The sequence below is a fragment of the Physella acuta genome, unplaced genomic scaffold (genome assembly GCF_028476545.2).
Source record: "Physella acuta isolate Inbredline_101_S28 unplaced genomic scaffold, ASM2847654v3 ptg001975l, whole genome shotgun sequence".
Lineage (NCBI taxonomy): Eukaryota > Metazoa > Mollusca > Gastropoda > Physidae > Physella > Physella acuta.
Window position 1 is genome coordinate 76,032 of NW_026733480.1, and position 17,427 is coordinate 93,458.

Consider the following 17,427-nt stretch of genomic DNA (forward strand, 5'->3'; position numbering starts at 1 on the left):
TATATATATATACAGAGTCGTAGCTAGGGGAGGTGGGTGGGGCGTCCGCCCTGGGCGGCGACACTAAGGGGGCGACAAACTTGGTAGGATAAAAAATAAATTACTGCGTTATGCACAAAGTTCAGGAAATGGACTATTACTTTCCTCTCCTGGTTGATTAACTATTATCTGCATCAATCTTGTGACATCACAATTAAAGCGCCCCCCCCCCACCCAAACCATTTCCCAGGGGGGGGGGGCGCTTTCTCGTCAACGAGAATAACTATTTTTATACCAGGAAGGGGTCGGAAATTTGATAGTTCGCCCCGGGCGCCGGAATGGGTCACTACGCCTCTGCATAAACATGCACATAAACATATACATACTCATATACATACACACATACATGCACATATACATACACACATACATGCACATATACATACACACATACATGCACATATACATACACATATACATGTGACCTCGCATTGATGACCTTCCCAGGACCTGGAGCTGCTGCCTGACAATGACGAGGTCCACCTGACGGCCGCCGAGTCCAGCAGTGTACAGAACATCAGCGAGTGTAACCGGGTCTACCTGGACCTGTCACGTGCTGAGGCTTTCGAGAGGGTGAGTACTCTCATCCGCCTGCTCACGTGCTCTATATTTAGATCCGAGTTATCAAGAGTCGGACCTTTATGACGTCATCTTTTATCAGTCTGTTCTTGTCTTCATTCCGCCTTAATTCACGACCATCTGTCTGTTTTCATCTGTCTTTTGTCTATTTTCTGTCTGTCTTTTGTCCGTCTGATGTTGTCTAAGTCGGCCTGCTATTAATGTTCATCAGTTATTCAGTCATTTCTTTTTGTCAGTATCTCAGTTCTGTAATAGTGTTCATATAAACAGGCTTTCTTTCTGATATTACTCTAAGGGTACAGGAAACACTTGTTAAAATATATATTTTCTATTTAATTTTTTTTTTAAATTTGTCCAGGGGGGGAGGGGTGTACGTGCTCCAGGGGAGTGCCCCCCCCCCCCTTTCCACTGGAAAAATGTCTGAAAGAAACAAGTTTCTATCAGAACTCTTGGGACAGAACAGTTTAGAACTTCTTGCCATGACCTTTGTTTATATGTTCTTGAACATCAGTTCAGCCTTCGTTAGTATCTTCAATATTATTTTAACTTTCCGTGTAATGACGTTTGTGTATGTTCTTGAACAATACTTGTTAGGACGTTTGTTCAGATTTTTCTTGAACAATAGTTTACCTTTACTTGTCAGGATCTTCGTTCAGATGTTCTTTAACAACATTGTAGCCTTGTGTTCCTTTCCACACACACCCCTACCCCTATGACTAGATGACGTATTTGCTGGGCATTTGTTGTCTTCCCTCAGAGTTACCGTCCCTGGCTAGCCGCCATGGCGCTGTACACTACATCCTTTGATCAGACACGTGTTTGGCTTGTACGAGTGGAATCTGAATGTGCTTGACCTAATTAGTAGGCTAACATTACTTTCCACTTAACCAAGCCTACGTTTGTGATTTGTGGTTGGGGGGGGGGGGGGTCATGATGGTTTTTGGCAGTAATGGAATTAATGAGGACTGTTGTTTCATTGTTTGTGCAGGTACACGTTGCATCTCTAGAAGAAGAAAAACACAATATATTTTTAGTTGTTTTTGTTCACTGTTTGCCAAAGTTTTCCTGACAGATTTTTTTTTTTGCTCCGTGTAAACAAATATTTTGATTGTTAAGTTTTGAAGATTAAAGAAAAAAATTGTGGATTAAAAAAATAAATTGATTATAAAAATTTAAAATAAAAACGCGAATTATTCATCTTGAATGTATTTGCTATTGTTTGATGTGTCACAACAAAAGGATGATGTGCTGGCACCTGACAAGGGCAATCACTGCTGCCTGCCCCATTTTGTACAGGTGTGTTCTACGTTGCATCATCACCTTTCATCAGAGGCGCCGACGTGAGATCAGATAGCTGTTGGCTGGGGTCTCTAATGTCGAGATTGTGTTTTCTGGGTTAGGTTGTGTTTTCTGGGTTAGGTTGTGTTTTCTGGGTTAGGTTGTTATGATTGTATGATTTACTTGTTAATTGGGGGGGGGGGGGAATCTTGGTCTTTTTTGACGTGTTACCATAGTGTTTTGGGGTGAGGGCTAACGTCGGCTACAACTCCGTGCCCGGATAGATTTATGTTAGAATGTCTTAACTCCCCCCCCCCCACACACACATATCAGATACTGCTATAAATGATGGTACATCTCACCCTATCATGTCTAATACACCTCTAACGAAGACGCCCTAACTTGTGCACTAAAGCCCCTAGTGTTATTCTCCCTTTGTGGATCCCATTAATGTATTTCCCCATCACCCACCTGTACCTCCGCCCATGGCTACCTTCACTAGACTACAACCGTTGATTTAGAGACGTCATAAACAGGCGAGGGGCGGGGCGGAAGTAAACAGGAGGTCATGACTCAAGGTCATCAAGTAGGTCACAGCACGTGCGCGGGTGTAGCGCGTGTTGAGGGTGAGCACACACGGTGTGTCGTGTGGAACAGTCTAGAACTCAGGCCACGGTTTGCTGACAAGAAATAGCGTGTGGCAGGAAGTGGTTGCGTCACTGGCTGTCAGGCTCGGTTGTTGAGGGAACAGTTACGTCCTTGTTGGAGGCCGATGATGGGTGGTCTGTCATAGAGGCAGCGGTCTGTCATAGGGATCTGTCATAAACTCAGGGATCTGTCACTGCACACGTTGGTCCGGCAGGATCTGTGATTCCTTAATTTGTCGTCCCTCAAGATTGACAGACCACCAGTTCTAAAACTGCCAGTACACACAAAGTGTTGAAGGTTCGGTTTTGAAATACGTGTAGGCGTGTGTAATCAAAACAAATGTAACTTGAGCACCCACACATAAATGAGCAGACGATATTCGGGCCTGGACAAGGTATATGGGCCAACATTTGAATCTGGACAAGGTATAGAGACTTTCTTCGTTCTACCCCCGCTACTGGCCTTCGTTTCACAATGGACGACTTCTGTGTAAGTTCGAGCTACTTTGTTTCATTGCTGCGTGTTTTTAGGTTATGTAATCACACAGAAGATTCGGGATTTTTGTTATGTGGATATATAGGCGTAGCTTGGTTAATACAATGATTAATTCCATGCTCCAAGAATGATCAAAACTGTGTTGTATATTGATCTTAAAACATTGGCTGTTAAAGATGAATTCAGGAACAACTTCGTGCTAATCTACACGTCAACAAACCAAACATTTTATGAACAAAATATCCAGTTGATGACTTGCTTTCACCCTAGAACAACAATTCACAAACTACACACTAACATCAGCACAGCTGCACAGCGGTGTTTATCAAAGTTTAGTCATGTGACTTACGTTTCCATAGGAATGAATGTACGTTGTTGAAAATTGTCTGAACCTGAAAACAACTCAGAAGTCATCTCCCAGCACCTGGTGTAGATCTAGATTCTAGCGAAAAATTCGGTCCGACTATACTTTGTTATTTGTTTGATATCTAGTTGCTGTTTGTTTGTCATGTAGTCGAAGTTGACCTATATCGAGCAATTTCTTTCAGGCATCTCTTTGGGGGGGGGGGTTAACTTAGGTCCTGGGCTACGTCCCACCCCCTCCTAGGAGAAAAATGTCTGATCGAACGTAGTTTAGGTTGTCTTCTTGCTCATTTTTTACTCACTTCTAGTTTAGATTTGATCTCAATCTCGTGGAGGTTATAATTTAACTAAATCCAAAATATTCCGTTAAAATTGGAAGGGCTTGACACATCTCATTGTTCGTTATTTTCATAAGGTTATAGTCTGTTTCATTCATTTTCTTCCTCTCCTTCTCATTACACTTGTTCGTATCTAATTAAAGTTATTATCGATACATTCGGTATCTTCTGTTTCATCAATTTTCTTCTTTCAGTACACATGCCCTTATGTTATTCAACTTATTATCCATATATTCGGTTTGTTAAAGAAGGTAATTCAGGAACTTGTTGAACATGACAGGTGGAGCTTGGCGAGACTTCCGGTTCCATGATGAGGACAGCTTCCGGTCGTCTGCTGGAGACCATCCCACAGGACGAAGAGCTCAAGACGGGCGACCTGAGCTACGTCTACGCCACGCATCGATCTTTTTCCCAGGAGAGTTCCTCAAGCATGGAGGACCTCACGTTCTGCTCCAAGGTAACATCCCTTGGTCCGGACTCCTAGGATGATTTTAAAATCCCGGGGGGGGGGGGGTGTTTTGAGATGGGTCCTGTAAAGCACAATTTATGTTTGAATTGCTAATATTTGTCATAAACATCTTTTAACCGTCAGAGATAATTGTGCACTATTTATTTTTTTTAAAATCTGGGTAGATAATTTATTAGACCTTTTTTAAAACAGGTAGGTATTTCATAAGATTTTCTTAAAGCTCTATTTCGATCATTTCTAAATGTAAATTGTTTAATTATTAATTATCATACAAAGGATAGATGAAAGTCAGATATTCCTAAATAAAAAGTGTAGATAATTTATAATATTATTTTATAACAGGATAGATAGAAATGAGTATCATTTTTTTTATAAACAATGGAAAATGGCTTATATGTAAACTATTTTGTGTATCTAAAGACTTCTAATTCTCTAAAACAATGTAAATAGCTATGCATTTTAGCAAAACATCAAGGGAGATAATTTCATATTATTTATCTTTTTTTAAAAAGACAGATAACACACTTAAAACTGTACAATAAAATCCAGGTAGTTAAAACATGATTGTGTAAACGAAGGGAGGTAACTTCTTATGTTTAGAGAAAAAGTAAGGTAGATAATTCATATGATGTGTAAACAAAGGGAGATAACTTCTTATTTTTAGAGCAAAAGCAAAGAAAAATTCAAAGCGTGTGGCAAGTCAGCCAGTGTCAGCAGTACATCTGTCAGTGACAGCAACAGCCTGAGTTCAAAGTCCAACCTGAGGTCCAGCTTTCAGATCTACTCACACTCTCTTAAACAGAAGGTCAGTGGAGCACACTGTAGGTCATTCACTCACTTAAATAGGTCAGTGACTCACACTGTAGGTCATTTACTCACTAAAATAGGTCAGTGACTCACACTGTAGGTCATTCACTCACTAAAATAGGTCAGTGACTTATACTGTAGGTCATTCACTCACTAAAATAGGTCAGTGGATCAAACTTTAGGTCATTCACTCACTAAAACAGAAGGTCAGTGACTCACACTGTAGGTCATTCACTCCCTTAAACAGAAAATAAGCAGCTCATACTGTAGGTAATTCACTCCTTTAAACAAAAGGCCAATGACTCTCAATCAGTATCTAGAACTCTCTTAATTTTAGCCAGCAAAGGCTAAAATATATAGGTCTCATCCACACTTCACTTAATAAGGCCTCAAGTCCAACTACAAATAAGCTCACTTGTGAATGAGTAAACTCTGTCATGTCTATAAGCTGTAAAGGTATTTTTCTAGATTCAAATGATACCACATTGTGAAAGTGCAGTCAGTCTCTCTAGGAGAATTTAGTCTGTTTATGCTGACAAAATGGCTTTCCTTAGGTACGACAGCTACAGATGGGTTCCATTCCAGAACAACTCAACGCTCTCACTGAATTAAACGTCCTCATGGAGCAGGCGTGGTCCATGCCCATATATGGTGTGTAGATTTTATAATGCCTTTCTCTTGTTCTATGATTTAAATAGAATACAATTCTACTACCGGAAAAATTGGAAAACAAAAATATACTTATATGAAAAAATAAATTATGGTTAAAGATTTTTTTCTGTAACCTATATTTTATTTGCTGCTTATTCTTTTCTTCCACTCTATGTAGGCAAAGACTTGGCTTATGAGTTGTGTGACATTCTGCGCACGGAGAGTGCGTTGGACATTATTGTCAGCAACTTGGCTTCCAGCAACAGGGAACTGATGAAAGCTAGTGCCAGACTACTGGAGCAGTCACTGACCACATCAAACAGGTACATTTTTTAATTTGAGTCTTGGTGCCGTATGGCTGGTCCAGTTGTGCAGTTTTTACTCTTTTTTTTAAAAAACTGCTTTCACATAATAAAGTGAAAGCTAGCTATACTATAACTAATGAGACAGCTATCTTAAGTTCATTCTATATAACATGTTTACACATTGACTAGGTTGTCGGTCTATTTCTTTGTGTATTCTAGTTTTTAAACAATGTAAAGTATCTTTGTAAATCTTATGGTATATGGAGCAGGTGAAGTAGAGTTCATCTGTTTCCATGACCTCAGCATATGAAGGGACAGTGTGGTCAACACTATGCCCAGCCACCTTTACTTATCTTAAACCCAGGGACTTCCTACAAACTTTTGGGTTAGCCGTCTACTGTTTTACCATTTGTCCCCTCAGAATGAGCTAAAGACAAAGCTAAGAATGTTGAGTAGGGCTCTTGTTTCTAAAAACGTTTGATTGAGTTGGTTTAATGTAAATCATATTGAGGTTTTTTATGTACTGTGTAAAGCATGTTGAGATTTTGTATATACTGTGTAGGTCATGTTGAGATTTTTATATACTGTATAAGTCATGTTGAGAATGTTATTTAAACTCTGTACACGGTTGTTTTTGCTGCAGGCGACAAGTGTCAGAGAATGGCCTTGAACTTGTGGTGAAGATGACCCATGATGCACGTGGAGACTGCGAGCTGGCCCAGACCTGCACCGGAATCCTGGAAAGTCTGTTCAAGACATCGGAAGACACCTGTGCCAAGGTGATCAAGCTCGGTGGCCTTGACACGATCACCTACTGGTGCAGGTGTAACGACCGGGTGACACTGAAAAACTGCGCCATCGCCCTGTCGAACCTGGCGCTGTACGGTGGGGGAGAGAACCAGCAGGAGATGGCCAAGCACAAAGTCCCAGAGTGGTTGTTCCCCCTGGCCTTTGTTGAGGATGACAGTGTGCGCTACTACGCGCTGCTGGCTATCGGTGTTCTTGTGTCCAATAAGGAGATTGAGAACGCTGTCATCAGCTCCGGAACCCTGGCCTTGGTCCTGCCTTTCATAGACTCGCACGACCCAGCGGAGTTTGCTGAGAGGGATATGTCACACCGGCACGGTCGCTCCCCTGGGTGGTTGAAGCGGTTAATTCCAGTCCTGTTTAGCAAAAGGGAAGAGGCGCAAGCTCTTGCTGCTTTTCATTTTGTCATGGAGGCAGGGATCAAATCAGAGCAAGGCAGGAAGGAGGTAATTAGTTTTATTGACATTTTTTTTAAAGAACCTTGTTTATGTTATTTAAATTATTCGTAAAATCACTCTATTTGCAAGGGGTCGGCGTGGTCGAGTCGGTAAAGCTCATGGTTGCTAAACCGAAAAGTCTCAAGTTAGAACCCTCGGGCAGATGAGGCTCGTTAGCTGGGGACAGCCACTCTTCTAGGAGAGACAACTCCAAAATTAAACAACTGCTGCCTTGTAGTTTGTTCTTGGTTGGACAAAGGCTATGGAAGCAAATCCAAAAAGAAAAGCAGGCTGAAATCGGAGTCAATGGCCTCAATGGCGCATAACCAGTTGACACGTAACGCTTAATTGTGTTGGAGGCGCGGTCGAGTCGGCAAAAAGCTCATGGTTGATACATTCGAACAAAGTCTCGAGTTCAAACCCACTGGCAGATAAATCTCGATCTCCCTCAACACTAATAATTAAGAACGAAGAAGAAGAAAGAAGAAGACTCTATTTGCAAATTTAAATATTTATTCAGTAAATTTACTGACAATAGTATTATTTTAATTACTGTACCTGATGGGAAGTATTTCTCTATTTTGTTTTAAAATGAGTTATCTTCATGAATGTAATGTTCCCCAGGTTTTGTATAAAATTGAGGCAGTAGAGCCACTGAAATGGCTGGCAAGTACACCAAATAGGGTGGCGTCAAAGTTGGCAGCACAGGCTTTGAAGATCATCGGAGAGGAAGTTCCCCACAAGTTGTCTCAACAAGTTCCCCTCTGGACCTGTGATGATGTTGTCCACTGGATAGCTCAGGTATGTCACATGTCCTTGCTCTTATCTTTTGAAAATCAACTATCTTTTTTTGTGATTTGTGACTCTCCACCATGGTTAATTCTTTTACATCTCTGGTTATTTCAAGATAAATCCAAATAGGTGGAGAATGTTGGTTATAAAAGTCCAAATTTTAGTTATTTCTAGTTGGTTATTTTTTTTTTAAAGCCTTACCTATAATGATTTTTTGTCTTTTTTTTATTTTTAAGTTTTGTGAAATAATTTTTTTTTCATCTGAATCATATTTTACAAAGAAAAATAGCCCAGGGTCAGACTTGTTTGTTGTCTGTTTCTTTAAAATGTGCACTGTTACAGTTAACATAAATAGTGCTTTAAGACTTATACAACACTGACATGTTCAAAACATTTATCATTTTTAAAACATTTTGACCTCTTATGCTATTTATCTATTTTGAACAAAGTTTAAGGTTTTATAGCTGAGATACAATATAAGGTTATGCTTACAATTTCAGGTGGGCTTCAGTTCCTACTCTGACAGTTTTCAAAGGTGTCAGGTTGATGGTGACCTGTTGCTTCGATTGACTGAAGAAGAGCTGATGGAAAGTATCAACATGACTTGTGCCATCACAAGGAAAAGGTAACTCTAAGGAACCTTTTTAGGCATGTTTTTTTTTTGTTTCTACCAAATTACTTCGATTTTTTAAAATTCCTGTTTTTCTGATCTGTACTAGCATGAAAATTCTAAAATATTATGCATTGTTCAAAGAAATTTATTCTTTGCTTGTTTTCAAACTCTCAATGGTGGAGACACCACCAAACTAACTGATTTAGCAACAGTTGATAGTTACTATTTTTTAAAACTCACTTACACAAATGCAGAATAAAATAAATTTTGGAACTTTTGTCACTTTGTCCTAAGTAGTACATTTTTTCTTATCTTGAACCTTCCTAAAATATGCTCTAGGTTTCTCCGTGAGCTGCGAGATCTCAAGATTTCCTCAGACTACACTTCCTGTGACCCAAGCATGCTGGGGGCATGGCTGCGTGATGTCAGCGAGGACATGTCACAATACACCTACCAAATGCTTTACACAGGAGTGGACCGCCCACTGCTGCGCTCAGTCAAGGATAGCCACCTGTCTCACGATTGTAAAATTGTCAATGGTATTCACAGAATGAAAATTTTATCCAAAATTGAAGGTAATGTTCCCTGTCTCTAAATACTTATAAAAATTCTTGGATTAGAACCAAATGGAGATAAGGATGTATTGGTATTTGTGCAACTTTCATAGAACAGTATACTTTGGATTAAGTAAACATTTTACTTCGCATAGTTAACTGTGTTCAGACAATATTTTAACTCAAGAATGTATATACAGGTGCTAGTTTTTTTTTACTTCCTAAATAATAGTTTTTATAGTGATTTACAGTACCATAAATTTAGAGTAGAAATATTTCCTACTTGATGATCAAATTGTAATTTGAAATAAACTAATTTTTTACATTTTATTATTAAACCTGGTTCAACTAACTAGACTTTGGGATCTTAACTTTGACTAAAAACTTTAACTACTAAATTTTATATTAACTTTTTCTTTCAGCGTACCCACATTGTCTGTTTTTCCATACAGTAAAATACAATATCCAAAGCCACCCTCATAATATATTTCTCTCTCCCCACAGAACTAAGATCCACCCTAACAAGTCCAGCCTCTGCCCCGTATGACAGTGTTGATGCTTTGAGTTCCTCAGGTGTCCACAAACCCCCCATTGATGTATTTATTAGTTACAGGCGCTCTAACGGTTCCCAGCTAGCCAGGTTAGACATTCTTCTACTTTCACTTTAACATACAATAGTGAGATTTAAAATCTTTACATGCAGACCACATTGAAGGCTTTATGATTTGTGCTTGTTTTGCTTTTTAATTTTTGAACTGCTCAGACTGTCATGTCTGAAATTAATTCCCCCCATTCCATCTCTCAGTTTGTTAAGTAAGATATCCAGAAATGTTTGTCTAAAGGAGTACTACATTTAAGTTGGTGTAAGTACCGGAATGTGTACTTAGTCTCTTGGTTGTTTTTTTTTTTACTGTAGTCTCTCTTATTTTCATGTTTGATAGAAGTTGATCTGTCTTTTAGACTTAGTATTTCTAAAGCCACAACTGTGGATTGTGGCCCCTCGACACTGTTGTGTGAATGTTTGCAACTTCTTGGGTAGAAATGTGGTCCGCTTGTAAAGTTTAGAAATTTAATAGACATCTCAAAATGTATTTTTAAAATGTATTTAAAATTTGGACCAAATAAATTAGGTCCATTAAGCATCGTGCCTTAATTTAACCTAGTCTTACCTTTGTAATTATCTCTTCCTATATAGGCCTATAGTTTCAACATTATATTTTACTCTAGCCTGTGAAACACTACAAAACTAAAATTATGTGATAATAAATCAAGCTGTATTAATAGTGCAATATGCTTTAGTTCAAGAGTTAGAGTAAATGTCTCAGACATTCTACTTTGAGAAAGTTAATCTCTGATTTCACTCAACCTAAACAGTGTGTGCCATGAAAATTTAAATAGCATGAGGAACTTTAAATTTATTCTTTGTTTGAAAACAATTAGTACATTTTAAAACTATAGTCTTATATGGTTATATTATAATGATCATACGTTAACTTGGAGTGGGGTCCATTAAAAATTTAATGATTGAAAAATTTAAATTTTTATAGTCTTCCAGTACTGTTACAATTATACAGAAACTCCTTCCTCACAAACACATACTCAAGTTGTCAACAGTTTTTTGCCCCATTTACTAAAGTTATCACAGATTTCAACAACCATAATATATTATCATTGGCCCCATAAACCAAAATTATCATTTACTTTGAAGACCCCATGACCATTGGTGACCAATAGTGACTTGCCTTGCTTGAACCCACCTATTTTTTTCCTAGTATTTATACACCTTTTTTAGTTATAATGAAAAATTGCATGAAATGTTGTCTCTTTTCTATGCCACCAGCCTCTCCCCTCCTTACACATCCACTAGATGTATATGCCTACACTGTCCACCCCATCTTTAGCAGTCCGTGAGAAAATGAACTCTACCCATACACCTGTTTGGTTGCTTAAAAACCAAAAAAGTTATCTAAAAACAAATATTAACAATTATTTCTTTGAAAAACCTGTAGCTGCTTGAAGTATCTGTTATAAAAATAATGATAAAACTTTTTGTAAAAGAAAAGCTTTTTTTTGTACAACCATAATGCAAAATCTTTTTTAATCATTACAGCTAATGCATATTTTATTTATAATGAACCAACAGCCTTTTAACTTTTCTTACACTAGATGCAATATATAAGACCATAGATCCAAAATTATTTTTACAATTACTTTTAAGCTTTGATAACTTAGGCAAAGCATCTTACAGAAATAACAGCTTGCTGTGTTCATTTAAAAATTATAATATTGTTTTAATACATACTTATTAATTTCACAAATCACATATTTTATAAAATTTTATACTGTAGAATAATCAGTAAAAAATGTGTTTGTTTGTTCCACAGTTTGTTAAAAGTTCACCTTCAGCTGCGTGGTTTCACTGTTTTCATCGACATAGAGAGATTGCGTGCTGGCAAGTTTGATGAGAGTTTGTTAGAGAGTGTCAAGCAGGCCAAGAACTTCATCATTGTACTCACCCCCAACTCATTAGATAGATGCATGGGAGACACAGAGAAGAAGGACTGGGTACACAGGGTAAGGTTGGAGGGGAGAATTTCAATTATGAGTTGAAAGCACTTGATTGATCTTTTAAGTGTTTTGAAAAATAAAAATAGTTTCAAGGGAGGAAACTCTATGTGGAGTATTTAGGTGTAATCCATACTGTTGAAATCTAAGCTTGTTCTGTCTGCCTTATCTTGAGTATTTCCCAGACTAAATACACCTTGCTTATAAAAATAATCCCCACTTAATGATAAGAAATTATTTCGCAATTTTTAGTTCAAGATAGAGGCTCTAAAAAGAAAACTAGAAGCTTTGAAATTTTAATACCTTGATATACAAAATTAAATTATGTATAAAATAAGCAAGGATTTAAACTTAAATATAACACTGTTGAAGGCAGTCTTAAAGACTTGTGTATTTTTTAAAACTCCATTTTAGACTTGATGCTTACTTTATAAACACATGTAAAAAATTAAGTAGCAGCCATTTTGTTTTCTTCTGTGTAGGAGATAACAGCAGCTATTGAGGCAGGTAGTAACATCATACCTTTACTGGACAACTTCAAGTGGCCAGCACCTGACTCCCTACCAGAAGATATGAGAAATGTGTGTTACTTTAATGCAGTCAGGTATGATCATAGATCTGAATATATATTATTCTACTAAAAAAATTGCTCTTGTCAGATATTGGTCTTTTAAATTTAAAAAGTATTTTGATCAAACTCTGATTTTTTTTAAAATAGCCCCTACAAAAAAATAATTTAAAAAAAAAATCAACTTTGTTTATTAAAAACTAACATGTGGTTTTCTAAATATAAAGGACTGAATTTTGATTTTAAAATAAAATTAGGAACAAAAAACAATTTTTTAACTGTGTCAGCCATATTTTATGAAAAATTGAAGTGCCTTTTAGATCAAACCTTGATTTAAAATAAAATAATTTTTTTGAAAATATAATAAGAAGTTTTAAAAATCTGTTTTACTTCACTTGATTAAAAATAAAGTTACTTTTTTTTAAACACACCCTAAAAGCTTTTTGAATTAAAATGCTTTATTGTCTTCTCAGATGGATCCACGACTATCAGGATGCATGTGTTGACAAGCTAGAGCAGTTCCTCCGAGGGGAGGTCAACCCACAACAGAGAGTTCCAGCAGGTCCCTCAAGTACCCACAGTAGCAATAATACAACATCAGTTCCCAGACAGTCCACAACAGCATTTGAGAGTCCCAACTCACCTCCCTACCAACGGGCTCAGGGCTTAAGTAAAACTGCCTCCATAGACAGCCCTGGGGAGTCTTGACCTTTCACCTTGTTGAACCTGACATTATTTATAAAGAGTTGACTCCATATATGAAGTAAAATGTGATCATTCCTGAAGTTTTTGGCTTTGGTGGTAGAAACATTGGCTGCTTTAAATCCACAGACACATATCATTTTAATATGTCAAATAAGTTAAGGTGTCCAACTACTGAACTCAGTCTTGTTGTATAAACTTCAACAAAAACAGTAGACTTGACATCATTAGTAGGCTGCAGCAATGGTGTCTTGGGGGGGGGGGGGGGGTGTCACCCCCTCCTAGTGACACCACTGGACTTTAAGTATATTAGTTGAATTATATAAAGCTAAAATCCTTATTGATAAACTCAATACAATTTGTACCTGGATGGTATAATTTTAAATTTAAACAATCTTTGAATCTCCTATCACAAAGATTATTTTTGTTGCCGAACTAGTTTCAAAATTGCATGGTTAAGCCTAGATTAGCATGTTGATTGGGATAAGTAAACTTGTAAAACAAAAACTACAAAAATAAAATATTAAATTATGTGTATTCCACCAGGCAATAATTTGTGCAACCCTAAACCAATCATAATAGAAAACACTTGTAAAGAGCACCATAGTGGTCCTCTCTAGGACACACAAAAGCCTGCCTCATCTAGTCAGTAACACCAGGTACATCCAGCACACAGATTTATGTTGTTGCTATATTTTCTGTTACACTACTCCATCAACTTGCTGTTTAAATTAATCATCTTTGCTTGCTCTAAGGCTATAATTTGTTCTGTTGTGTAAGCAGATATTTATTATTCCTACATATCTTAACATTAGCTAAGATATGTGAATATATAATTATATATATGTATATATATATATATATATATATATATATATATATATATATATATATATATATATATATATATATATATATATATATATATATATAAAACTTTTTTAAATGATATGTACAACAACATTACCAGGTTTTTATTCAAAAACTGTATTTATGGTAAACATAATATGCAGTGTATTACGCAAAGGTCATCATGACATAATTTTTTAAACAATGCATCATCAACCCTTATTTACAATTTGCCAACTTAAATAAAGGTATTGCAATAACCAAGCAATTTCTGGCTAATAATACTCAACTTGTGCAAAACTGATAAAGGGTCTAATCATTAAAAGTGGACCCAACAATTTATTTTATCACAAAAATTAACCAATAAAAATTGAGCCCTTTGTTTCATAAATAAAAATTATTTAACAATTAGAAATTTAGCTGACCTTTCTATCACTGGTGGAAAAAATGTGTAGACTTGTGTGTATGTGATAAATTTATAAATTGGACCATAGAGACAAGTTTGCTGTTTCTTTCATCGAGTATCAAAATATGGAATATTAATTCACAGCAAAGAAAAAATTAAATGAATTAATTTCCAACTGCCTCATTATTATTATTATATATGTTTTTAATTTCTTAATTATAATTTTACTATTATTTTTACTGTTATTATAAAGTTATCTCTACATCGCTTGCATGTATACATTTGACTTTAAAAATGTGGATTTTTGTGTGGTTAAAAATGAAAAATTGACACATAAACATGTGCTTACTTGGTGAATGGAACATTTGGGGGAAGATGATTTTCAAATAAAATCATGAACTGATTTTGTATGGATCATATTTCATGGTCTGTGGTGTCTATCTAAAGTAAAATAAAAATGACAGGCAGTATTCGGGATGAAAATGTGGGAAAAGTCCAAAGTGGAGGAAATTCCATTCATCAAAATGAACATACCAGTCACTGTTCATTTGTTATTTACTCACTCTATTTACAGTACATGAATGACATTAACTTTTCTAAATAGTATTGTCATATTCAAATATTAGTGGATTTTGTCAGATTTAGTGTCACTTTACATAATGAATGTCAGTTAATTAAATTCCCCTCCCTTTTTTCCATATTTTCCACAGTAACAGGAAGTGGAATATAGATCTATGTTTATCATCATATTCTATGAAATAAGGTTATATATTTCTGATGTAAAGGTGTTTACCGTCTAGTTATTTAAACAATGTGTTTGACTATTTGCTATTTAAAAACAGCCTTTTTACATCATCACATGTTTATTGTATGACTAGGTTCCTCTGGATGGTCATGTGACTTGTCACCAGTACATTGGATAGGTCATTAGTCAATCAGAAACATAATCAGATACCTGTATATAATATTTGCATGTCTGTTCTGGTTCATACATGTATGTTTGTATATACATCATATAAGTTTGTATGTTTAAGGAAATGAGAAAATTTGCATGATGTGTATGTTGGAATTTATGACAGTAAGTTATTGAATAAATTGTTCTTCAGTTCTTGCTTGTTTTTGTCATATTTTCTAACAGTTTATAATACATTTTATCTTTTTTTCAAACATCAACCCATTTATTGATATTGTGTGTTTGTTTTTGTTAATGATCAAATGTTCTAAATTAAATTCTACTTGAGCTATTTCTTTCAAACTTTGCACCTAATGTATGGTATATGACAATGCAATAGTATGCAAAAAAAATAATTTCAATCTAATATTTTAAAAATCACCAATCGTGCATTTTAAGTCACTCAACCTTGTTTTTAAAAGAATAAAACTGATATATTTAAATGTAAGCAAAGCAGCCGCTTTATTTCTTAGATTTAGTTGTTGGTGAGCAGGTTTGTCCACAGTAGCTGCCAAAGAACATGATGTATGAAAGCCTTGAGTATAGCCTACATTAATCACCCATCAAAGACACTAACACATGGGCGCCGACTACATGCAGAGGCGTAGCGACCCTTCCCGGCGCCCGGGGACATACTTCCAATTTGGCGCCCCCTCGAGAGCAAATTTTCGATTTGCACCCCCCCCCCCTCGAACTTTTCATTTGCACCCCCCCCCTCGAACTTTTCATTTGCACCCCCCCCTCAAACTTTCGATTTGCACCCCCCCTCAAACTTTCGATTTGCACCCCCCCCTCAAACTTTCAATTTGGCGCCCCCCCTAAGGTCGGCGCCCGGGGACATATGTCCCCCCCCCGCCCCCCCCTCGCTACGCTACTGACTACATGTCCCTACTGTACGCTGCTCCTTAAAACAAATGTATACGCCATGGTGCTCGCGGAGGAGCTCAGATTTTTGCAGGTCACTTGACAACCTGAGCGCCAACGGACACTACTCATTTGATTTAGTCAACGATTATAGTAGCCCACCATATTCATAGGGATGGAGTCGCCTAGAGCTCGACTGCTAACCCGTAAGTCTCGAGTTCGAATCCGGGTTCAAGTCCGTAGACCGTCAGTGAGTCCACCCAGCTCTAATAGGCACCTGACTCACGTTATGGAAAGTGCTGACCACACTATCTCTTCACATGTCAAGGCCACAGAAACAGATGAACTCTACTTCACTTGCCCCATAGATCGTCAGGTTTGGAAGGGGAACTTTTACTTTTACAGTATTCATAGTGTATTGTACAGTTTAAAACGAACATAAATGCCTTATTAGTACTTACGTAAACTTGCTAACTATAGAGAATACAATGTTACACCCAGCTGTCCCATTAACCGACTGTTGATAAACATCATTACTTTATTAAGTGTGCACATTTTAAAGCTAACACCTTGGTAGAGGTGTGGTGGTGACACCAGTTGCAAAAGCTACAGAGGGGAAAACGTTTGTTGAATATTTTCAGTAACTGATATATATTACGTCAATTAGTGAAAGGGGCGGGTCTGACATACGTCTAATAATCCCTATGAAAACAATTCATTTTCCACTTGAATTAATAGGTGGATTTTAAAATATATAAAGATAAAGTGTGCACAAAATGTGATAGATGTGCGTGGGGGGGGGGGGGGGGGCGGGGGTGACAAAAAAGCCTGACAAATTTTGGACGGTCCCACGTCATGCTCTCACCAACCCTGCTTAGATTTTCAATTATGCTTATTTGGTGCATGAATAGTAGGCCTATATATTATATATGGATCTAGATTTGATCAGTGTTTCTCTCAGGCATCACTCCGGTAGGGGGGGGGAGGAGCAACAAATTAGAATTTACATAGAAAATAAAAAAATAAAAATTCTTTTACCAGTGCCGCCCCCCTCCGGCCTCCCCCGGGGAAAAAAGTCTGGGAAAAAACACTGGATTTAATTAGAACGAGATCGAATCTATATTCTAGATCTACATATACAATATATTTTTTGAAACTTTATTTTCTTTTACAAGATCCATTAAGTCTAAACTAACAGAAAATGAATATTATAATCTTAATCCTAGGTTAGCCTAGTCTTAGATATGAAAATGATGCATTTGAACTGTCTACATTCCGAATGCCAATTTTTATATGAACCTGCGCAATATACTTGCGCGAATCATTTTCATCATCATTATTTTAAA

General features: G+C 36.9%; 1 protein-coding gene across 8 annotated transcripts in view; it reads left to right on the forward strand.

The window, feature by feature from the left end:
- Positions 1-13,880, forward strand: part of LOC131931466 (NAD(+) hydrolase SARM1) — a 55,543-nt gene extending 41,663 nt beyond the window's left edge. For 4 of the 8 annotated variants that reach the window (XM_059288271.1, XM_059288272.1, XM_059288274.1 and 1 more), the window contains exons 3-15: positions 487-612; positions 4,021-4,197; positions 4,874-5,014; positions 5,571-5,667; positions 5,846-5,990; positions 6,616-7,225; positions 7,841-8,017; positions 8,509-8,633; positions 8,961-9,196; positions 9,680-9,815; positions 11,560-11,749; positions 12,223-12,344; positions 12,782-13,880. In XM_059288271.1, the coding sequence (XP_059144254.1) occupies positions 487-612; positions 4,021-4,197; positions 4,874-5,014; positions 5,571-5,667; positions 5,846-5,990; positions 6,616-7,225; positions 7,841-8,017; positions 8,509-8,633; positions 8,961-9,196; positions 9,680-9,815; positions 11,560-11,749; positions 12,223-12,344; positions 12,782-13,016 (2,517 nt within the window). In that variant the 3' untranslated portion in view covers positions 13,017-13,880. Of the gene's footprint in view, positions 1-486; positions 613-4,020; positions 4,198-4,873; positions 5,015-5,570; positions 5,668-5,845; positions 5,991-6,615; positions 7,226-7,840; positions 8,018-8,508; positions 8,634-8,960; positions 9,197-9,679; positions 9,816-9,980; positions 10,039-11,559; positions 11,750-12,222; positions 12,345-12,781 lie in introns of those variants that run through there. The other 4 variants (XM_059288277.1, XM_059288276.1, XM_059288275.1 and 1 more) reach the window with 2 other exon arrangements.
- Positions 13,881-17,427: the final 3,547 nt, after the last annotated feature.